At 43.3% G+C, this 24,596-nt stretch overlaps 1 protein-coding gene across 6 annotated transcripts in view; it reads right to left on the bottom strand.

The window, feature by feature from the left end:
- The window catches only part of KIF17 (kinesin family member 17), a 42,801-nt gene that overhangs the window by 1,944 nt on the left and 16,261 nt on the right, over positions 1 to 24,596 (bottom strand). For 2 of the 6 annotated variants that reach the window (XM_053370571.1, XM_053370566.1), the window contains 8 exons: positions 13,210 to 13,319; positions 12,294 to 12,441; positions 10,922 to 11,016; positions 8,824 to 8,957; positions 6,669 to 6,900; positions 3,963 to 4,221; positions 2,821 to 2,892; positions 1,715 to 1,837 (listed from right to left, as the gene is read on the bottom strand). In XM_053370571.1, coding sequence (XP_053226546.1) covers positions 1,715 to 1,837; positions 2,821 to 2,892; positions 3,963 to 4,221; positions 6,669 to 6,900; positions 8,824 to 8,957; positions 10,922 to 11,016; positions 12,294 to 12,441; positions 13,210 to 13,319 — 1,173 coding nt within the window. Of the gene's footprint in view, positions 1 to 1,714; positions 1,838 to 2,818; positions 2,893 to 3,962; positions 4,222 to 6,668; positions 6,901 to 8,823; positions 8,958 to 10,921; positions 11,017 to 12,293; positions 12,442 to 13,209; positions 13,320 to 24,596 lie in introns of all 6 variants that reach the window. The other 4 variants (XM_053370569.1, XM_053370568.1, XM_053370567.1 and 1 more) reach the window with 4 other exon arrangements.

Here is a 24,596-nt window from a genome sequence, read left to right as displayed (position 1 = left end):
CCCCCTTCAGAGGGTGGTTTTCTGACACACCTCCTCTTCCCCTTCATTAAACCTCGCTGCAGCCATGTTTAATGGATGGGGGAAGGTGCTTCACAGAGCGGTTTGGCAAATAGGTTAAACAGATCGCCCAGTCCACCTGCCCTCACCTCCTGACAGCCACATGAACTACATCATCAACAGCCTTACATTGTTATGTATATAGGAAGATTTTGAGGCTATGCTTTTTAAAGATTTTGAGACATGCTTTAAAAAAACAAAACCCTGTACATTGCCTATTGTGTATGTGTGCATATTAGATACTTGTATAATAACAGAGGATGTTGATGATATGGAATAGGTACAGTGACATACTAACACCACAGTCCTAACCATGTTTATTCAGAAGCAAGTCCTATTAACTTCAATTAAATGACTGTAGGACTGCAACATAAGGCCTGACCTTGTGTAGTACAGTGCCATCCAGGAAACTATTAAGCAGTAAGTCCCTAGTTTCAGTCTTGTCACTGGGCCCTTACAGACTGTTGTTTGGGTGGGATTCAATCACGTGATGCCAAATTCACATTGAAACTAATGCCAATTTGGTGCTTTTGCACAACAGAACTACTGCAAAATCAGATTATAACAATAAGGAAAGTGATGGGGAAACAGCAGTTACTTGATGCAAGGTCATCTCTTTGCAACCTCTTTGCAAACAGATCAGGATGAATGCTCAATAAACAAGTTGTTTGGAAGTGAGGATTGTCATGGACTTACTGGTAGGTGCGTCAGTCCCTCCAACACAGCTCGTCATTTGCAAAACAGAGATAATAATACTTCCTGGCCTATCATCCTGGGTTGTTGTAGAGCAGGGATGGGGAGAAACCTCTTTGGCCAGATCCTTATCATGATTGGTCTCATGGGACAAATTTGACAAGTGGGTACAGCCTGTCAATTACATGGCACCACAGCAATGCCATCTGCAAGGTGCTACTGAATCGGAGAGGGAAAATCCCTTTTAGCAAGAGCAGAAGATTCCATCAACAGGAGGGCGGGGGAAAGAGAGAGACTGAGATTTTAGCATTTTGAAGGTACTCCCTTTTTTTACAGTGGGCATTTGCAGAGCAGGCTCTCAACATTATCCACATAAATAGGAAGTAGAGGGTAGAGAGTGGAGAGGGGGGGGCAAAGGCTACTGAGAAAGGAGTCTGCTGATTGTGTGCTGCTGCAAAGTATTTTGCAGCCTTGGGGGACCTGAACTGCATGGACACTCTGCTGCACAGGGCTAATCCTTCCAAAGGTTTGCCTGCTCAGCTGCTACAACCTTGAACTTTAGAAGTCTAGTAGAGGGGGAAAGCAGCAGCTGGGACTCCTCCTGCCCACTGCCAATGCTTGCAAAAGGTACATTTCTTTCTCCCTTCCCTGTCACTTGATGGGGAGGAGGGGAAGAAATTATGTTTTGGCTTCTAAGCTCATGTTCCCTGTTGGGAATAGGCAGTTGCAGCCAAGGCAGAACTGAACTCTGCCCTTGCACTCTTGTGTTGACAGGTGGTTCTGGTGCAGGCAAAACCGGACCCCCTGGTGAGCCAAGTGTTCCTGCCTCTGTTGTAAGGAATACTGAAATAATATTTCAGAAACCTTTTGGACACCTTAAGAGTACTGTACAAATGTTGGGTATTATGTAGAAGTCAGGCAAACCTTTTGGGGAAAAAAGGAAAGAACACATGAAGGGGTTTACCTAGACTCTTCATGGGGTCAGCACTGAGAATCTGGCTTGCTCGTTTTGAGCGAAAATAGTTACTGGCAATATTCTCACTATCACTCTTGCTCAGCATCACTTTATAGCGGTCTTCTTCCTGCAGGGAACATAACCAAGCAGTCACCAGTTTGTCATCATTTAACCTAAAGAGGTCACTACTGTTCACATTTTACGCATGAGGGAAACTGAGGCTGAAACCTGACATGTCAGCCCCACTTTTAACCTGCTGAACTACACTTACTTCTCTGTCTAGTTTCCACACTGGTGTCCAAAAACTAGGTTACAAAGCCATGGAAACAATAATCTAATCCAGACCAAGTTATCCATGGGGTATAAATGAGAGGGTTGAGAGCTTACTTAAATGTATCCTATGAAAAGCCATTGTGTGTAGAAGAGCTTAACTTCTCATTTAATTTCTGGGGGAGTAACAGCACTGTGGAATGTATGCACTCTGGTTAAACATGAAAAATGGGAAAATATTGTTGCATGCCACCCCACTCTGAGCAGTGTGAGATTCCAGAGATTCAAGGAGTTTACCCAGAGTTTGTGTTTCTTTTGGAATGAGGTGCAGCACAGACTGTGGTGTCCTATTTACACATATCTACAACCTGAGCCTACAATGGAGGAGTTCATAGCATTAACACCGCAAGAGGGTCTTGCTTCACCATGACCACGATTGCTTCCAGTTGGTCGGTGTGAGCTTTCCACACTGACTTGGGGACTGATTTATATATTGTACTCTAGATTAAAGAATGCAGGAGATAGGGCCAATTCCTTGCTGCTGCTGCCGCTACTGCACCTTTGCCTTGGCTGCTGGAAGAAGGCAGGAGCTAAACCCTGCCTGCACTCAAGCCCCACCCCTAATATCTTCCTCCAGTGACCAAGCAGTAGGGCATTAGTTTCCCTCTTTCCCCTCATTATGAAGGCAATGTGTGAACCAGCTTGGAGATCAACAGAATCCCCTGAAGTTTTACCTTCAGCGCAGATTCCAAGCTGTCATGCCAGTGAAGCATGCTGGATCATTTATTATGTGTACATTGTGTAACATTCTCAGTATTGCCCAAGTACCCTTCCTTAGCTTACCATTGCTGCTGCATCCCCATTCTCCGATGATGAGCTCTTCCTGCCTGCTTTGGTCTGTGACAACGATGAAACTGCTATGGAAAAGAAGAGTAATGGTGGCTCTCAGCCTCAGTGGTGGCTCATTTCTCTGCTAGTTTCATGTCACCTGGGGCCAGGATCCAATATGTGCATAGACTTACAAAGGCCTATTTAACAGCTTGCTTTCTAAACGTTTTCAAAGCGGGGATGCAATAAATTCCATCCGTTCATTGGTCAACAACAGTTGCTGTTGCTTAATTGGTGGAAGCCAATCAGAGGGCAAATGTCGATTGGTTGGTCAGGACTCATATTTTGACCTGAGGCTTGAGCAGTTTAGTCTCTTTCTCACAAACCCTCTATTGATCATCATCATCATCATCATCATCATCCACCCTTTCTCCCAAAGGAGCCCTGGACAGCAAGGAGCATTTAAGGCATCATTTTTGAAAAAATGCAAACATGAATTGAGGGTGGGTGTGATTATTGGGATCACAGCAGGCAGGCAGGACTCTCCAGGACTCCTGAGGAAAATCCTTCATTTGAAGCTGCTATTTGCATTGGGAGGAAATCTCCATTAGCACCAATAGGGATTTTCTGATATATAGCTGTAGTCAAGTACACACTTACCTGTGAGCAAAATAATGAGGCTTAATTCTGAGTAGGCACGTGTGGGGTTTTTCAGCTGGAGAAGCAACACCTCACTGCATTCTGCAGTTCTTAAGTTGTTCTCTCTCCAGCTGGTTTCCATACCAGAACTGAGCTGGGCAGAGAGAAAAACTCTTAAAGGAACAAAGCGTAGTGGTGGAAGGGGTCACATTTTGCTCCCCTACTCTGAGAACTCCATTTTGAACGCAGTAAGTAGATCCACACACCCCACACACACATCTTGCTTAGCTCCAAGTCCATGAGCCTGAAGCCTGTTCCCGATTTCACTGTGCATGAAGCTGAGATGTGAAAAGTATTTTAAATAGTCTCAGAGTGACCATGAAGGAAATAAGATGCCCAAGAAGTCCTTAAGAAGTGAGTGAAACCCACATGAAAATCCTGGGAGACCATTTTTGCTCCATTTTGTATGAATGGGCAACCAGAGCAATGTAACATGGTAATTCCGAGTTGTTCTTCTTACCTGCAGGGAGACTGGTCTTTTGAGTGACAAGCTCTGGGATTTTCCAGCAGCCTGATTCTTCATCCCACGTGGACTCCCGTTTGATTTTATCAAAGTTGCTGTAATTACAGTCCCGCCGTATGAGGGGTTGCACCTGGTCCAGTAGCTGTTGATAAAGGAGGAGCTCCCGCTCTTGGCGGCGGATGGTGGCCAAATAATCAATCTTCTCCATTTCAAATTCGGATTGAAGGTCTTTGATTTCAGTCTCAGCAACCCTCAGCTGGGAAGAAAGCAGCCAGTTATGGGAATAAGAACTAAGTAAAATGTTGGGATCCAGAGTACACAAGCTCACGAGTCCTTATCTGAGCCTATCATAGGGCTGGCTCACACCTGCATGAGCATCACCTGAGGAGCTTGCACTTGATGATGGGCATGGAACTAGCTCAGTTGAAAATCATAATATAACTACAGAACTTTTTTTAAAAAAAACAACTTTTTATTTATTGTTAACAAAACAAAAAGTGAAAACATAACAAAAAGAAATACAACAAAGAATCAACAATATCAGTCATAAAGCTCATCTCGCTCTCAGGCCGAGGGAGCCAGCGATTGTCTACAGACAGCTTTCTGGGTCATGTGGTCAGCATAAACCGCTTCTGGCGTGATGGAAGCCAGATGGAAATGCCATTTCCGTGACAGATGGCCATCCAACCTCCACTTAAAAACCTCCAAGGAAGGAGAGTCCACCGCCTCCCAAGGGAGACTCTTCCACTGTCAAGCAGCTCTCACTGTCAGAAAGCTCTCACTGAAAGCTTGTTCCATCTCCCATGTGACAGCCCTTTAGATAATGGAAGATAGCTATCATCTCTCCTCTGAGACTCCTCTTCTTCAGGCTAAATATCCCCAACTCCCTCAGCCATTCCTCATAAGGCTTGGTTTCCAGGCCCTTGATCAACTTGGTTGCCCTTCTCTGCACACGTTTCAGCTTGTCAACGTCTTTCTTAAATTGTGACACCCAGAACTGGACACAGTATTCCAGGTGGGGTCTGACCAAGGCAGAATAGAGTGGGACTTTTACTTCCCTTGGCGCATAAAGGTGTATAAGTGCACAGTGTACAGTTAACACTGTGATGTATACTGATACTATTTTATCAACAGAAGTGCCCTACTTCCCTTGACTAGAACACTATACATCATCATTATTATTATTATTATTATTATTATTATTATTATTATTATTATTATTACTATTATTATTATTATGTCATCCTTCATCTGTAGATCTCAGGAAGGTTCACAACAAAAAATGCAAGATAAAAAACACAAAATACATAATAAATACAAGAACTAAACCAATAATCACCCGCCCCCCCACTCCTACAACACATTTAAAGGGCTATGGGATATTAATTAGCCAAAGCGCTAGTTGAGGAGGAACGTTTTTGCCTGTGCGTAAAGGTGTATAATGAAGGTGGCAACCAAACCTCCTTACGGAGAGCATTCCACAAATGGGGAGCCACTGCAGAAAAGGAACATTCTTACTGAAACTCTCATGGAGGAGGCACATGAAGAAGGGCCTCAGGTGATGATCTCAGAGTCCAGGTAGGGCACTTCTGTTGATACAGTCTAAAACAGTATTAGTATATATACACAGTGTTAACTCATGTTAAGCTTGTGGTCTACCAAGACCCTGAGATCCCTCTCACAGGTTGAGTATTGCTTTTCTTTTTGGTGAAGACAGAGGCAAAGTAGATGCTGAGCAGTTCCGCCTTCTCTCTGTCATCCAATAGCATTCTCCATCTTCTCCATGCAAGGGACATACCACTTGGTCAAATATGGAGGTAGTCTTGGCTCCTTTAAACTTGAATGGTTGCAGCTTGTTCTGCAGGGTGGGGAAAGCTAAACCTGTTGCAAATTCCCTTTTCTATACAACTATTTTAGGTAAAGGAGCTCTGCCCTCATTTCCATAAGGCCTCTCTGGTTTTCTCCTCTCTCCCCACCACCCTTTCTCCTCTTAAAAAATCAAACTAAATGTAGATACAAAATAAAATGGTGGTGATACTACTAACACTACTTATATTAGTATGAAAAGCAATACTTTAAAGCACTGCTTCTCAAACTAGAAAATTGCTGAACGTCTTGGTGGACAACTTAATCATTTTTCTGCCTGTTACAACAATTGCAATGCGCTGTGTGAGATGCTGTATGCTTTTTGAATTTTATGGAATTTAAGTTGTAAAACAATACAATGTAAGAAGCACTGCTGGATGACCAAATAGGCAGCGTTGGCACTGGCCTAGGAGTCCACACCTTTTAGGGATCCCAGAACAACGGATCAAAATAATATTGATTTGATCTTGAAAGAATTTGAATTTGGAAGAGAAACCTGCATTGACTCAGAAACGGAGCCCACCATCTGCAAGATTTCAGCTGCCTAGGGGCCTCCACGGGGTTTAATCTGGCACTGGTAAGAACTTAAAGAAACAATAAACATACCATTAAAATCAATGACTACTGAACATGGACAAGGCACAGACCACCTGAATGAAGCTTGTAGACAACTGGTGGTCCATGCACCATAGTTTGGGAACCCCTGCTTTAAAGGTCATGGTGAGAAGGACCTGATCCTAAGTCCGTTACTGCACAATGCCCTTGAGTATCTAAATGTGGTGTGGAAAGCTGTCCTTACCCACCACTGTACAAGACTTCAGAGGGGAAAGGAATCACCTTTTCCTTCATCTTCTCCAACAATTTGCTTTTGGCTCGCACTTCTTCCTGGATGGAATCATAGACGTTGAGCAGGACCCAGTCACTGCTGTCCTCATCTGATTTCTGCAAAGCTGCCAGCAGCTGCTTCTTCCGCTCATCGGCAATTTTCTTTCGCCGTTTATGCTTTTCCTTCAGGTCTTTGTTCTTGGCCTGCTCACCTCCCACCACCTGCTGCTCCAGCATCTGCAATCTAAGAGGGTCGGAGGCAATGTCTTAGCTCTCAGCACAGCTTGCCCAACTTTCTATATTCACTCTCTCCCACCTCCACTTTGCCACTAACTTGTCTGCTGAGGATCCCTGAAACTTGGAAGCCCTGAACTTTGCAAAAGATTATTGGGTGCTGGCCAGTCCTGTTCAGCTTCCCAGCTGCTCCCCTTAGGCTGTGAAGATATGAAGCACATTCTTCCCCTCAAGCCATTCTGGGCACTATATTTTCCTCCTCACAGAGTTACAATTCCCAGCAACCTTTAAAATACAGAGTGCCCAGAATTCTTTGAAGAAAAGAATGCTTTGTATATTCCCTATAGTGTGGGAATATATGAAGATAAACTGTAAACAATAAAAAATGTTAGGAGGAGTGACATAAACATGAGCAGTAAGAAATAACGGGAGTAAAAATGATAAATTTGTAAATAGGTTTGAATTGGTTATGCAGTATGATTATGATATAAAAATATAAAAATTTTATGATATAAAATAAGGAACCACAAGGGGGAGGGGAGGGAAGTCAAATAAATGTAGGTTAAATTTGTTTAGATTTAATTATTGTTGAAACATTGTAAAATGGAAAAATTAAAAGGGGGAAAAATAAAGCTATAGTGTGTAAGTCTAAACTGAGACTGTGCCAAAGATGGGTGGGGTAGAAATAATAAATTATTACTATTATTATTATTATTATTATTATTATTATTATTATTATTATTTCCAACGCATTGTAGGAGAATACTGGTGATAATGGGCAGGCTATTTTGCAGTTTTAGGGAAACTTCCCACTATTTCTGATTTTGTGACTGAGAAACCTCAATAAATCTGTCAAAAAAACCCCAAAACAGAGTTTGAGAACCAATGTTCTAGTGCACTGAAGAAAATAAATACCTCCAAAAGGGAAAATAATTTTTCATGCCCGGCAGAGCCTGCACATTCAAAGGTTGTTGGAAGTGAAGCAGGAAGTGGGGTCAGCAGGGAGACAGACTTCAAAGGCTGGCCGGAGAGGCAGCTGAAACAAGATCCTCTGGACCACAGCTGGTTGCTGAGAAGCTGAGCCAAGGGAGGCTGAGAAGGAAAGCATGGTGGAAAAGCCAGTGGGGACAAAGGAGGAGCAACTGAGGATCCACTGTCATGAGGGAGGAAGAAGTTGCCATTCAGGGCACAGACGTTCTACCTTCTGAACAACAGAATCCTCCACAGACATTGCCTTGGCAAGGTGTGGGGAGAGAAACTGTGTTGGCCACCAGGCAATGGCTTTTCCCACCTGCCTTGCCTCCCCCCCCCCCCCCGGCCAAGGAGCCTTTCCCAGACCATGACTTGTAAGACAAGCAGAAGCAGAGGCAAAGAGAGGAGTTCAGGGCTTTTCTTTTTTAATAATTTTATAAGTTGTGCGTCTTTGTTTCTCAGTTTGATCCTTTTACATGGTTTTGTATGTATTGTGTTATTTTATGCATTGTGGCTTGCTGTTATTATTATTGATTATAGTTTAGCAATTATTTATTGTAATTGTTAATAATTAAACAGAAATTCACTCTTATTTACTGACATTTAATTTTATTGTGCACTATTATATTCTAATGGATTACTTTATATGATGTAAGTTGTTTATTTTAAAGTTAGGTTTTTATTATGACTTTTTTGTATTGGAGGAGGTGCGTGATCTTTTGTTCTTTCTTCAGCTTGTAAATTGACTTGTGCATTGAGATAGAAAGGGGGCATACACATTTAAAATGAAATGAAATGAAGGTGCATGCGGGGACTCCAATCCCCCAACACGGAAGGAAAATGGAACAGTGTCTGCTTCAGGCCTCGAGGGCCCCACACGGGAGCCTCTCTGGATGGGAGCAAATGAGCAAGTCCAACAAACATTGCACCCCTCGATGGTCTGTCTATTCCTCACACCGACCTGGCAAGTACTTGCTGCTGGTTCACTGCCACTGGGAGTTCCTCAGCCACATCAGTCCCAGGTGTCCCCGGTCTGACAGCTTTCTCCAAATTCTGGGCCATAGAAGGAACAGGCGGCTCGGTTGTGTTGGACTCCTGAGTGTAAGGGAAAATGGGAGGCAGCCATTCTGAATATGCATGATATCCACATTGAGGGATGGACTGAAGCTGATTCACATACAAGTTTCCAAAATTCAACATCCTATATTTTGCCTGTCTCCCAGAAGGGATTGGGAGAAAGGAAACAAAGACTGGCCCATCCACTGGACACACAGTCTGAAGTCTAAGGTCAAGGCTTGCTGGAGCATTGTGCACCCAGTGCTTGGTTACTACTGCTGTTGGTTTTGCTGCTGCCATACTTCAGTCCCAGCCAACCCAGCTGTTGTGCAAGGAGAGGAAAGGGAGAGGAAACAGTTTGCTCCCTGGACATGCCCTGAAGTTGCTGGGCAACAATGAAATGCTTCTATCATCAACCAGCAGAGAAACTGAGCTGCTGACTTCACAATGCACACTGCAGTGTAGGAATCTCAACAAAAGCATGTTTACCCAGAATTACTCTCACTTATTTCAGTGGGATTTATTCCTGAGCAAAGCCTGGGTGTAATCCTATACCACTTACTGGAAACCTTAGTGGGACTCACTTCTAAATAAACACACATGTGCTTGAAGGATCAATTCATCAATTCATCCACACTTCCATTTGTCCTATGATTTCTAGGTATGGGTCACAGAGATCCTTTTTTTGTCCCACCACTTTCTCCAGGAAAACCCGCTGCTTACTGTAGAATTGGAACAAACAATTGGTTTTTTCTGAGGATTGATGTTTGTTCCAATTCAGCAGTAAACAACGGGTTTTCCTGGGGAAAACCTCTGAGACCCATGCCTAGAAATCGTGGGAGAAGCAGACATCTGGATGAGCCCTTAGTCTGGTTTTCAAAACTGTTTTAATCCAGGAGAATACCTATTAACTTCAAGTATAATTCCTTACTCGAAGTTATCTCATGGAACTAAATATATAAAAGTTCATTAAATTCACTTGAATCCCATAATTAAGCACCACGAAGGGTGCTTAAGCATCAGCGAAAGGGGGCATTCTGGTGGCAGCGGGGGGGGGGGCAGACGCACATTTCTGTTTCACTTCACTTCACAGGATGGGCCACCACTGGGTCCCTCTAATAACTTGGAGTTGGTATAATGGACTAGAGTAGTCCTTGAAAACTTATACTAAAATAAATTGGTTTGTCTTTAAGATGCCACTGCTGTGTCTGAGTACACCACAACACAGCATATATTCAAGCAGGGCTAACCTGTAAGATAGAATGGTTGAGAAGTGGTTTGTGACTAAAAGACTACTCTGCTGTGAACCTGCTAAAAAGCTTTCGGGAAGTCACTATCCGCCCTTGCTGACCTAATTTACCTGGCTCTTGTAAGAATTACACCAAGGGCTATGTTTCAATGTCATGATAATCCACAGTTTATTGTGACAGTAATCAGAATAGGCAGGCCTTGGGCTTGGACGCTCCCCTCCCCCCTCTTCTCCCACCTATGCTGTAGCTGCAAAGAGAAATTTAGAAGCATTCACATCTGGGGGTTTTATTTATTAAGCACAGCTTATTGCATAAAAAACATAATAAATATTAACAAACCTACTTAAAAATTTGGTTTAAGAAGTTGGCTTGCTTCACAAGCCCATAGCTAAGAATAACCATGGTTTAGGGTTGGGCATAATGCTAAACTGCAGTCAGTCAAGCAGAAGTGGCCAGTCTCTTTGCAGCTGCTCCTAAAGAGGGGGAAAGGAAGGGGAGGAGGGTGTATCTAATTCGACAAAAAGTCATGGTTTCTATCATGATACCTAAATGCAGTGATATAAATGGTATATTATTAAATGGCTATTATTATTAAATCCAAATCGCCTCCAACTGAAACACACTCCAGTCTCCTGTGACAGAGCTACTCTGCATGGCCATCGGTGGTTCATTTACACAGACCCTGTGTCATTTTAGAAGTATTTTTAAAGGGTTTCTGCATGGCCATCATTTCATCTGTTGAGGGAAGTTCACCTTCCTGGGTACCTTGGCTGACACTTCAGTTTCTTTAGCAAGGCCTGGAGGCAAAGAAGCTTGGTCAGCAATGGCTTCAACTGTCTGGGTGGTTTCTAGAGAAAATAAAGGAAATGCAGAGAAAAAATGAGTTTTATCCTGAAGCTCTGTTCAGCTTGAGAGAGGCAGTAGTTTTTAACTGAGAGTGATGCAATTTTATACATTTATATATTGACTTCTAAAATATCTACTTTGCCTTCCATACAATACTGTGGGCACTTTCAATACTAAGACAACAGAATAATAAATAGAGCAATAATAATAACAAAGCCTTAAAACATTCTAAAAGGCAACAACAGCAATCACGATTTCTTTAAAGAACCAGTCTCTTCCTAGCCATATTGCACAGAAGCTGCCTCAAAAGAGGGTCCTCAGGTTAAAAGGTATAAATGAATACCATCAGCTGTCGATTTCCAACTGGCGGGTAGGAAACAGACACACCTTATTGGTAGATTCTCCTGCAGATTGACTATTGATCATTAAAGAATTAGCCCTAAAACTTTTATCTTGAATATTGCAGGCTGGAGGAACAAATTAGCTGACTCAGATTTTAAAAGGTACCGACACACATTTGACATAGTTTGTCTGCAGGAGATTTGGCTCCTGGAGACAAACTCTCTAAAGCTCCAGGGCTTTAGGACATGGGAGCAACCTGCCTGGAAAATTTCCTTGCTGAGGCGTGGAAGTGGCAGTTGAGCTATTCAGAAATCTGTCATTGTAGATGCAGAGATCGCAGAGATAGAGGACACTTCCTCTAATTATTGCCAGGTGCTAACCATCCAGGCTCACAAGCTGCGTCCGTTGATTTGTATCAACCTCAGACATGACAGCAGAGATTTGGCAAAGGATAGGAGAGTGTTGGACAGAGTCTCTACTGGATATCCTAACTACCTTCTTATTGTATGTGGTGACTTTAACACCAGAATGGGGAATGACCTTACTCATAAGTAAGGCCCTGGGCTCAAACAAGAGGATGTCTTGAGCATTTCCTGTTCCTCAAATGATAAGACTGTCAACAAATCAGGCCAGGAGCTTTTTCCTTTAATTTAAAAATATCAGCTGGTGGAGCAGCTGGCTCTGAGCACCATCTCTGGGACCAAAGAAGCATCAAAATAGTACATCCTAATCCTATTCAAGAGTGCAGCCTACAGTCTCCTAGTTTGCATCATTTGTTCTTTTAATTTTACTACTTTGCATAATTTAACCTGAAACTTAATAACCTGAAATTATTAAACATAATTTAACTGCTGGTCATAGAGATGTGCAAGGACACCCCACCCCTTCCAACTCAAAGGAACATTATTCAGCCGCTCTTCTGGCTTCATGGCTATACCTGCTTCCTTTTGGAGGTTCTCATCTAAAGTATGGAACTTCATGTCATAAGCATTCCTCAAGGCGCTGATATCCTCCTCCAGCCGGACACGAGATTCTTGTTCAGCTTCGTAGTCAGCCTTCAGCCGCGCCAGCCTCTCCTCATACTCCTGAAAAGGTGAAGGAAAACAGCTGAGGGATCCTGCTGTGGCACATTCCAACTCTAGAGAATATTTGTTGAGGGAGGACGCACAGTGGTTTTGCTCATTTATAGTTTCAAGAGAATTGAAAACTTTAGATTTTTAAGAAACTTAGCCTTAAAGTAAACTTTGCTAAGCATATTTGACTAGAAGGAAATACCATGGATATCATTAGAGGTTTGTTCATTATTATTTTTTCAAATGGCTGTGCTTAGGACCACAGCTAAAATCAGAAGGTCAAACTCTGGCAATCAAGTAGTCAGGAGAAAAGATCTTTTCAGTTGTGATGACCTATCTGTGGACGGCTCTCCCAAAGAGGGTCCATCTGGCATTGTCACTCGTTTCTCGGGTGTTTTCTCAATGATGCCGATACACACACATACGCATAGAGGTTGGTTAGTTAGTAAGTTATTAAAATAATGATAAACCCTTCATTATCCAATTCCAGGGTGGTTTATAAAATACACTAAAGCAGCATATACTAAAACAACAGTATCTCAAAACATTGGTACAATAACCACAGTAGAAAAATATAAAGGCATATTACCAAAAGCTAGGTATTAAACTCAGCAAATTCTTGACAAAAGATAAATATTTAATAGATGGTGGAACATAATTTAAACCATAATATGTGTGGTTCAGCTAATTAGAAAAGTTACCTGGCAAGTTTGTGCAAGGAAGACTGTACTGGAATCCCACCCGTCCCTAGTGCCAGAAGATATGGTTGCACCAACTTACTTCTCGAATTAGCTGCTTCTCTTTCTCAATATCTGCCAGGGATTCAAGAGAGGGCTCTGGCTTCGCCTCAGGCTGAGCAGCCTCAGGAGGCAGCATGTGAGACAACTCCACTAAGGAAGGAGAAAGGACATAACTGAGAAGATGGCACACCTAGAAAGCTTGGAAATTGGGCCTGAGAGCAAAGCTCACTTTTTCCTGACGACCCAAAGGAATTCATTTCCAAATAGTTTGATATAGTTTATATTGACCACAAATATATTAAGAGCCTTTCAAAACCCTGGAATGTTCTGTTTCTTTTGTTATTTAACAATGGGAAATATACACTGGTGAGTCTGTTGTTGCGGCCAATCTTGATTTCCTACCCTTTGTTTGTCTACCCAGCTGTAGGTCATCTAGCCTGGTGAGAGGACCCCTCCCCTCTGAACTGTATTTCGGCCACGATGCTGAGGTGACCCTGAAGTGCAACAAGACCTGTATCTGCAGTTGGCACTTCCAAGAGGTGAGGGAACAGACTGACCATCATTGCTCTCTCTGACATTTCTCTTTTACTGTTATCAACCTCCTCAGGAGGAGAGCCAGCGGTGTGTCATCTCCCCCTCTCTGAAGCACACTTGGAGTGCAGCAAGACCAGCACTAAAAATGTTACTGTCAGTTAACTCTCATTTTTGTTTTGTATTTATGCATTTATGCACGTCGAGATTAGTTTTTTCTTTGTAATACTGAATTTATTCTGTGTTTGTTAAATTGTTGGATATTTGTTATTTTTAATTTACTGACTTGTTTTGTATTACATATTTGTATTTCCATGTACTCTATTGATGTCCTGAATGTTTGCCATAGGCCGCCTTGGGTACAGCTCATTGTGGGAAAGCGGCATATAGGTAAGTAAAACCAATCAATCACTGTGGGAAATCACAATTTTCCCAGCACTTAAACCAAGGGCAAAACTAGGCTTTCTTTCATCTGGGTCAAAGACTCAGTCTAGCACCCCCTTGTGCATATATTATAATAGAAACTGTGATAATGATCAGACACATACCAGAGAGTAAGTCCTGTTGAACTCAGTGGGACTTACTTCTGAGTAAAAATGCTTAAGATTGCAGTATAAGACCGTACAATCTTTACACAGTGCCCTCTTTACATACAAGTAAGTTGTCCTCTAGATACAGACACATTCAACACACACCCAGAGAGAGAAAACATATTACAAGCAAACAATACTTCGAAGTGCTTATCTTGTGAATTTGCCCTTTATATTGTCTAATCATGACAAAAGCTCCTGCTTCCGAAAGATACAGGGGGGGGGGTGTTCTGATCTCTTTACCACTTTTAATTGATCTCTGAGACGCTGAGGGGAACAAAAGAAGAAGGAAGGATAGTTCAGGGGGTTGGCTGGGTGCCTTCCAATCTGTAATGATTCCCTTTAACAGCAGAACAAGAAACAAAACTTCCCTTTTCAACTTTGCTCGGTTCCCCTTGCAAATAAGCATCCTCGGAAAGATGAGGATGAGAGCTGCCTAGGTAGGATGCTTTTAGACTCCAGAGCCAAGGAGGCCGAAATCTTCAAAGTGGGCAGAATTGAACTTCCACAACAACTTCACAAGCTCATTGAAAAAATCTGGGAAAGAGAAGAGATCCCAGCAGACTTTAGGGATGCCAAAATTATCAATCTCTTTAAAAAAGGTGACAGAACTTATTGTGGAAACTATCAAGGCATCTCTCTATTAGCTGCAGCCGGCAAAATTCTTGCAAGGATCTTAGCAAACTATCTCGTAACAATATCCAAGGTGACCCTTCCTGAATCCCAAAATGGTTTTCAACCTTCTAGGGCGACAGTGAACATGATTCTCATCACTCGACAGCTTCAAGAAATATGCAGAGAGCAAAACCAACCCCTGTATATGGTGTTTATTGACCTGACCAAGGCTTTCGACACTGTAAATCGTAATGCCCTGTGAACTGTCCTGAAAATTGGCTGCCTCCATGATAATATGACAGCAACAATCGCAGAAAACAATGGCTCTCAAAGTGAACCATTCGCAGTGGGATCAGGTGTTAAACAGGGTTGTGTTATTGCCCCAACTCTATTCATTATTTTCATTGCCATGATCCTACACTTTGTCAAAGGGAAACTCCCCACCGGAGTAGAAATCATATACCGAACAGATGGAAAGCTCTTTAATCTGAGTAGGCTGAAAGCAAAGAGTAAGGTTACCGTAACTTCCGTCATAGAGCTTCAGTATGCTGAAGACAACGTAGTGTGCGGACGCTCAGAGGATGACCTACAAACCATCCTAAATATCTTTACAGAAGCTTACGAAAAGCTTGGCCTATCACTCAACATCCAAAAAACCAAAGTGCTACACCAACAAGTACAAAATAACCCCTCTGCAGCGCCACAAATCCAACTCAATGGTGTAACATTGGAAAATGTTGATCACTTCTCCTACCTAGGCAGTTATCTTTCCACAAGGGCCAACAGTGATGCCGAAATCCAGCATCACCTGAGCTCTGCAAGTGCAGCTTTCTCCTGATTGAAGTGCAGAGTGTTTGAGGACCAGGACATTCGTAGGGAAACCAAAAGGCTTGTTTACAAAGCTACTGAACTACCAACCTTACTATATGATTGTGAAACATGGACCACTTATAAATGCCATCTCCAACTCCTTGAAAGATTCCATCAAGGGTGTCTCCGAAAACTTTTACACGTCACTTGGGAAGACAGGCGAACTAATATCAGTGTACTGGAAGAAGCAAAGATCACCAGTGTTGAAGCAACGATTCTTCAACATCAACTTCGTTGGACTGGTCATGTTGTGCGGATCCCAAACTTAAAAATGGAAAGCGTAATGCTGGTGGTCAACAAAAGAGGTTTAAAGACTGTGTCAAGGCAAATCTAAAAAAATGTAGTATAAACACTGACAACTGGGAAACACTGGCCTGCGAGCACTCCAGTTGGAGAACAGCCTTGACCAAAGGTGTCATGGGCTTTGAAGACACTCAAACTCAGGACGCAAGGGAGAAACGTGCTAAGAGGAAGGCACGCATGGCAAATCCACACCGTGATCAACTCCTGCCCAGAAACCAATGTCCCCACTGTAGAAGGACGTGTGGTGTTGAATGGTTTATTTAAATGTAAAGGTTCATCATTGTTGCACCCGATGTGTATGTCTTTAAGGGGCCAGAGCAAGGGCCAGAGTAAGATAACGAGACCCAGCTTTACAGCTGTGAAACGTAGCAGGTGCTGCTGAGTTGTATTTGATTAAGGTGTGTCAGCATTTGGGTGTAGTATATAAGGAGCAGCACCTAGCTCTCCCATTACCCTGGGGGATGGGTTGGTGGTTGGGTCTGGTTTGGTTGTTAATGTACTTAGTGTAAAAGGAGTTTTTGTTTTTCTTATTAAAACCTTATTTAAGTTATTTTTGAGTCCTTTCTTTTTAATGCATGGTCTCCCCAGCAAGCTCTCTGCAGCGTTACCATACTGCAAAAAGCCAACATCTTTGGTTATGGGCCCAGCTGCTGAGTGGATGACTGCATATTTTTGGACTCTGAGAAAGGTTTGAAAACTCCTTCTCCTGTTAGCGTAGTTCTGTGGGTCTGGAAGAGTTCCAGAATGGTTGACCGGGTTCCTGAAGCTGAGAAGGCTCTGGTCTTCCCACAGCTAACAGATGAGAACTATAGTTTATGGTCTTTTCGGGTGGAGGCGCTTTTGACCTCTAGAGAAGTATGGACCTATGTAACTGATGACCCTCCTGACCCTGTGACTAATGCTTGGTCAAAAGGAGATGCAAAAGCCAGGGCGATAATTAATTTGGCAGTCAGTGACCAGCAAGTAGTCTATATAAGAAATAAGAAAACTGCCAAAGAAATGTGGGACAGTCTTGCAGCAGTGCATGTTAGAAAAGAGTCAGCATCTGCATTGACATTTTTCAAGCAGTTGTACCAGACGAAGTTGCAGCCTGGTGGTGATTTGGCAGCACACTTGAGATGTCTGGAGGCAATACGCGGCGAATTAATTCGAAGGGACATGGACATACCTGATATTCAGTATGTTTTTATCATTCTATGTTCCCTTAATGAGGACTTTGATGGTATAGCTAGCCAGATATCTGCTGTTCCACCAGCACAATTAACTGTGGAAGGGGTAACGGCAAGATTAATGGGCGAGTTGGATAGAAGGGAGGCTTGTGCCATAAGCACTCCTATTTCCAGAAAGAATGAGGAACGCCATATGCAAACCTGTGGTGATACAACTGCATTTAAAGCTGCAAAGCGTTGTTGGTTCTGCAATAAACAAGGACATTTTGCAAAGGACTGCAGATCCAAAAGAAAGCAAAGTACTCCCAAGCCTGTTTCTGTTCGTCAGTCACGGTTGTCAGCCCAGCAGCCGACATCGTATAGTAGAGACAGAAACGAGCCGCGAGTTTTCCATGCTAGGACAACAGATCGTAAAAGACTTAAACGTGCCAAGTGGAAGTCTTTTGTTGTGGACTCAGGAGCATCTCAGCATATTTGCAACGATCGAAGCTTGTTTATTTCTTTCGAAGAGGAAATTGGTAATGTACATTTAGCCAATTCACAAGTCTTGCAGTCGCTTGGCAGGGGTACTGTTAAACTTGACTCTTTAAACATTACAATAGCGAACTGCATTTACTGCCCGTCAGTGGACAATTTATTATCAGTAAGGTGTTTTGCTCGTCAAGGCATAACTGTGCGTTTCTTAAAGTCAATGTGTGAGTTTTTCAAAGGGAACAAACGTCTATTATATGCCCGGGAATCTGATGGTTTATATAGACTGTATTTTCGCACCTACTCCCAATCGCCTATAAATTGCAGAGCAGCACAGTCAAGCCAGGGGTTGAGGAATGTAAGGCCACATTCCGGGTGTGTCCATGAGGCGCACAGAATTCTGGGACACCTGAATTTTGCTGATGTAATTAAGACAAAGAATATTGTTAATGGCCTCAACTTAAAACCATGTAAATTCTTTATGCAATGTCTATCCTGTTGCAAGAATAAGATTAAGGTTGCACGCAAGGGTAGGTGCTCAGATAGGAAAGTAAATGAGCCATTTGAGCGTGTACATTGTGATTTAGTTGGGCCACTCCCACCATCATTAGGAGGTTCTAAGTACTGGCTTACTCTGATAGACCAGTATAGTAGATATTGTTGGACTTATGCAATAGCTGAGAAGTCCCAAGCATTTGAGAAGTACAAAGTTTTTTGCAACTGGGTAAAAACGCACTTTAACAAATCAATTAAGAACCTGTTTTCTGACCGGGGCGGGGAATTTGTTTCTGAGGATTTTGAGAAATTCCTGGAAGCGCAGGGGACTACTCATGAGTTATCTTGCCCCCGAAGTCCCTGGCAAAATGGGCTTGTTGAAGTTGTGCAGCGTGACCTACAGGCAGGGGTTAAAACGTATCTGCACGATGCTAATCTGCCCAAAGACTTTTGGGCTGAAGCGCTTAATGCGTTTTGTTATGTAAGAAATCGCAGTTATCATTCTGGTTTAGATGTCACCCCCTATGAGAAGCTGTTTAAAAAACGCCCTAATCTGAAATACCTACGCATTTGGGGTTCAGATGTAATTATGCATTATCCCGCTAAGCAGAAATTGGGTGAACGTAGTGTCCAGGGAAAATTAATGGGCTACCAGCAGGGGGCATACAGAATTTACGTACCAGCAACTGGCAAATTTCATATTACCAGAAGCATGATACAAACTGTAAATTGGAATGGAGTTGCTGTCTTCCAAGATACTGATGGTATAGATAATACTGAGGAAGAAGAGGAAGAAGAAGCAGCAGCAGGAAATGGTGCTTCTGAATTAATGGAAAAAGACAAAAAGTCTGTTGAATCTGATTTGTTTGATGATTTAAAGTCACAGGCACCCAAGGGGAGGTTAGATTCTCTTGAGTTTTCTGATCGTGAGCTTAGCCTACAGGCATCTCTTCAATCTGACAATGGTTTACAACCTGAAACTAGTGGTTCACTTAGTCCCATTAAGTCTGAGGAGTCTGACTCTCCTTCCGGACTGAGACGTTCAGATAGAAAGAGACAGAAGCCACAACGTTTTGCAGATGAACATTTTAATACTGTGTATGCCAATAAGGCAGTTTTTGAGCCAAAAAGCTACAATGATGTTCAGAAATTACCTAAGCAACAAGCTGCAAATTGGTATAAAGCTATGAACTCTGAGATAGCTTCTTTAAAAGAGCATAACACTTGGTCTCTTGTACCACAAACCCCAGATATGAGACTTATTGATTCAAAATGGGTTTATAGAGTTAAAATGAATGACAAAAATGAAGTTGTAAGGTACAAGGCTAGATAGTTGCTAGGGTTCTCAACAAATTACAGGTGAAGATTATGATTTGTGTTATTCACCAAGCGTAAAATTTGAAACAGTTAAGCTTTTGTTAAAAGATGCATCACAACGTGGACATTCTGTTTTGAAAGACATGTACAAAGTATGCTTTATGTTTTTGTTCCACAATGATGAACCGCAGGGGAAATGTTGAATGGTTTATTTAAATGTAAAGGTTCATCATTGTTGCACCCGATGTGTATGTCTTTAAGGGGCCAGAGCAAGGGCCAGAGTAAGATAACGAGACCCAGCTTTACAGCTGTGAAACGTAGCAGGTGCTGCTGAGTTGTATTTGATTAAGGTGTGTCAGCATTTGGGTGTAGTATATAAGGAGCAGCACCTAGCTCTCCCATTACCCTGGGGGATGGGTTGGTGGTTGGGTCTGGTTTGGTTGTTAATGTACTTAGTGTAAAAGGAGTTTTTGTTTTTCTTATTAAAACCTTATTTAAGTTATTTTTGAGTCCTTTCTTTTTAATGCATGGTCTCCCCAGCAAGCTCTCTGCAGCGTTACCATACTGCAAAAAGCCAACATGTGGATCCAGAATTGGCCTCCACAGTTACTTACGGACTCACTGTTAAGACCATGTTCATGGAAGACAATCTTACTCGGCTAGGAGGGATCACCAAAGAGCAGTCAGAGGAACCTCACACGGCCTGGGAGTCTCCAAGGTGCCCTTCTGGAGGTTTCATCCAGGGTAAAACCTGGTTAGCCCCCCCCCCTTACGAACCTGCTTAAACTGCAGTATGGGAGTTTCAGGGGAAATGCCATTCTTCCTAATGATAGCAAATGCCATTGCAATTACGAGTACAACAAGAGATTGTAGCTGTGCCACCATCAAGGACACCTTTTTAAAGAAATTGTTTTCATTAAAGTTTTTGGGGTTACAGAAGTACATACACCATCTCTATTTTCAGATCATAAAGTCCTTTTTACAGATCAGTTATATCTGATGTGAGATTTTGAAGGTGTAAGGTTGGGGGAGAAGATAGGTGTGGGGGGAGAGCAGGGGAAGAGAGAGGGGGCGTAGTAAATATTTATTATTTTACAAGGTGTATGTGTGAGGTTTTTGTGTCAGGGTCACATGAGTAGGTTCTTTTCCTGTCCACTTACTAGTTTTCATCCAGGACACCTTTGGGTTAGTGCCCATCAGCAATGCAATTCCTAGTGTCAATGTTGTGTTGTAAAAATTATTTATTTTGTATTTCAGAATACTTCAAAAGATAATACTTAGAAACCTAGCACTCCTAGCTCTCCCAAGACAGCATGTAATACTCCTTTAACTTTTTTGAAGTGGGAAACTCTTATAGCAATGCTCTCTCATTTTATGACACTTTTGTTCCTTTTTGCACCTAGACTTATTAATTAAAATTTTTTATTAAAATGCAAATTTTTTGAACAAAAAACAAAAACAGGCTCCTATCGCATAATGTGTGGATTGCTCAGGCCTGGTGTAGCACCTTGGGATGCTTCTTGTCCTGGCTATTGTTCCACTCTTCCTTCCTTCCTATCAGAGTCTCCCCCCCCCCTTTATATTTAAAATAATACTGCATATCCACACTTCCACTTCTTTGTACATCTCTGGTGAGAATCATGCCAACACCAAGTTAGTCAGTTGGTCCATTCTAACCCACTACTGCCTCCTCCAGCTGAGCTCTCTGGCTTCTTGGATGGGGGTTGAATATATTCTTACAAAAGTTGGGTGTCTGCGCAGAAGGCACTCACCCAGCGCCTGTCTTCCTTGGAGTCCAAATCTTTCAGCATGGTCATCTCAAGAGAGGCTCGTTTCCCACCGCAGTCCAACACCGGGCTTCAGTGAGCCTGCCCAAAATGAATCTCTCTCTTTTGGTTCTCTTTTCTTCCCAGCACACCTCGCTCGTCACCTTTTCCTGTCACCTACCTTGGCAAAGGTCCAAACCCCCAGTCAAAGCTCAGGGCAAGGGGGGAGGGCAATTCTCTTCTATTGCCAATGGCCCTCAGTGGCCCTGTATTGTTTCTTAATGGCCCTCACTTGGCCAGGTTGTTTTGCATAGGCTAGCTTAGGAATTCCTCTTCAGCTTGTATTTCTCCCTTCACATTGCAAATAATCAAAATTCCACCATTTATTAAATTCTAGGGTTTCTGGGGGTCCCCCCAAATGTATAACACCCCCCCTTTAGAAAAAGGGACAGCTTTCCATAGCTGTGCAGAAGAAATAACAGAAATGTTACTAGTAGCATTCAGTTCAATACATCATAGCACAGGGACATGTTTGAAAACACAATAACAGCTCCTCTCCAAATGATCTCCAGCTGCCCTGGAATTCTCCAGGCCTTTTCCTTCCTCTTGTCCAGACACAGGCAAACTCAGCCCTCCAGATATTTTGACCTGCAACTCCCACGATCCCTAGCTAACAGGACCAGTGGTCAGAGATGATGGGAATTGTAGTCCCAAAACACTTGGAGGGCCGAGTTGGCCTATGCCTACTCTTGGGATACATTTTGGTCACTGTTTCAGCCTCCCAGTGCCACTTACCCAGTCACCCACACTGGGCAGCCAAGATGATGTGTTTCCATGACATATTCAAGCCAGGATGTCTGCCTCAGTATCACTGCTGTCTCAACCAAAGACCCTCCTTCCTTCATCATTATCATCATTACTTATCAGAACATTCCTAAACACCATTAGCAGTTTTAATCATCACTGAACAAGCTAATTTAACCAAAACACTTACTACCACCCCCTCGCAAGCAGCAGCAGCATGCAAGGAAACAAAGAAAAACACATCACAGTACTGTATTTCAGGATGATTGCTGAACTTAGTCCCAAGAGTGGAAGCTCCGCCCCCTTGCTGCAGTAGCCTGCCTGGGGTATCCACAGAGCTCTTAATTTTAGTAGCTTACACAGCTACACAGAAGTCCTGGTCTTGCAATTTCCACATAAAGTTATCAATCCAAGCCAATCTTAAAGATCATTAAACAGTTCTCAGTACAAGAAGGGGATAAAAATCACAGGTCCAGTCTTTCTAGAGGCTTCCTATTTCATTTCTGCCTCCCTGCTGCTTGTGCCTCAGAGGCCCCAAACTCCTCCAGTCCCACTTCAAGACACAGGTCTCTGCAATACAACGTTTTAAGTGCAATATGCAATGTAACACTAGACGGCAATGGAAAATTCAATGTATTTTCAAAAACACTTTTTTTAAAAGCGTTTTTTTAATATGTGTGTAGATCCAGCACAATTTTAGGATCTCTGCTGCTTCCTCTCTGGCAAAGGGGGAATCCCCTTTTCCATTTCTCCTCCCTGGGGCCCAGTTTACTTCATCCCCTGCCCCAAACTCCAAATCAAAATGCCGCCACCAGGCTTTACCTGGGGCACTTTCTGCAGAATCTCCAGGCCCACCCCATCCACATGGGTGACCAGAACCCCACCCCCTTTCCTTACTCATGGGGCTAAACAAAGACGTGTAACTTCCCCAGTCACTTTTTCCCCTTAAACCCACTGGACTCTGGGTGATCCTGGCTGCTGCCCCCAGCATTAAGACAGGTCCTCCCAACCCTTGCAGACCATCTTGGGGCATCCAAGAGGTAATACCACTGGCAATTATTATCTCACACACTTCTGCAGCACACAAGCCTATTGCTGCTCCTGGGCACCCTCTTCCGCTTGGGGAAATTCCGGAGAAACCAACTCAGGAGGAGCCAACTGCTCCCCTGGCAGTGAGCGGACGCAAGCCTGGAGTTGCTCCTTGGTGTTTTCCTCCACTGAAGAAAGCGCCATTTCCCCTTGTGCACAGACAATCAACATCTTCCTTTCCCATAGGTGCTGGCTTCTCCCCCAACTCCTCAGGAACAGTTCCCCCTCTTTCTGGCACCTCCGCAGGCACGGGTTCCTCTGGCAGGCTCTCCGGACCCTCCATTTCCACCTCTTCCACAGAAGGCTTCCAGGGGTCAAGCAGCTCAGGTGGCCAGCCTTTCTCCTCTGAGGCATTTTCTTCCTCCACTGCTGGAGCTCCGGGAGTAGGAGAGAGATCAACTAGCAGCTCCTCCTCTGCTCCAGCCACCTTGGCACCTTTTTCTTCTGCCACTGGCGCCTGGCATGGAGTCACACTTTGCTCTCCAAGGAGATTTCTTTCCCACTCTATTCTCATTTCACTGAACCACTGCATCTGCTGCCCATGATGCTGCTTTCGGTGCTCCTCCATCAGCTTGAGGAATACTGCTATTCCTCCCTTCATTTTGACTTCAGGAGCATGGTCTCCTAGGCCTTCTCTCCAGGAAACACGGCTCCCACTTCTTACACCAGTGTAACAAAAGCTGGGTGTCACCCCCGCTCTCTGCTGAGTGGTATTCCTGAGGGGGTTCCAGCGCTCCCCTAGGGTCTCTGCTCCTTTGGAGAACTGAAAATGCAGTGGAGACTGCTGTAGCTTTAAGAAGTACAATTTATTCCCATATGTACACCTTCAGTCTGCATGGAGGGAGTCCAGATCTTACAGCATGGTCATCTTAAGAGAGGTTTGTTCCCGACAGCAGAGCAGCCCTGGAGTCCAAGGCATCTCCCCCTTCTTCCCAACACATCTTGCTCAAGACATTCTTTTCCTGTCACCTCACACCCACTTACGCTGGCAACCTTAAAAATCTCCAGCCTTCAAAATCAGGGCAAGGGGAGAGGACAGTTCTCTTGATTTGTCAATGGCCCTCTGTAGCCCTGTATTGTTTCTTAATGGCCCTCGCTTGGCCTGGTCCTTTGCTTCAAAGGCTAGCTCAGGAATTCCTCGGCAACTTGTATTTCTCCCTTCACAGCCCAAACAATAAAAACCCCATTTATTAAATTCTAGGGTTTAGCGGGTTCCCCCCCAAAAAACTTATAGCAATATACATGCAAAGCATGCACTCTACTCACTGAGGCACCTTAAAAGCCACTCTAGCAAACTTCTCAAGATCTCTGCCTATAAAGGGGTCATCCTGAGCCAGAATGGCAGAAGCTCTCTGAGGTCTTTTTCTCAGATCTTTTGAACTGGAGTTGCCAGATGCTCCTGCATGC

This window comes from Podarcis raffonei, chromosome 17 (assembly GCF_027172205.1).
Source record: "Podarcis raffonei isolate rPodRaf1 chromosome 17, rPodRaf1.pri, whole genome shotgun sequence".
Lineage (NCBI taxonomy): Eukaryota > Metazoa > Chordata > Lepidosauria > Squamata > Lacertidae > Podarcis > Podarcis raffonei.
The sequence above is the reverse complement of the archived record's forward strand: the minus strand, read 5'-3'. Positions and strand labels throughout refer to the sequence as shown.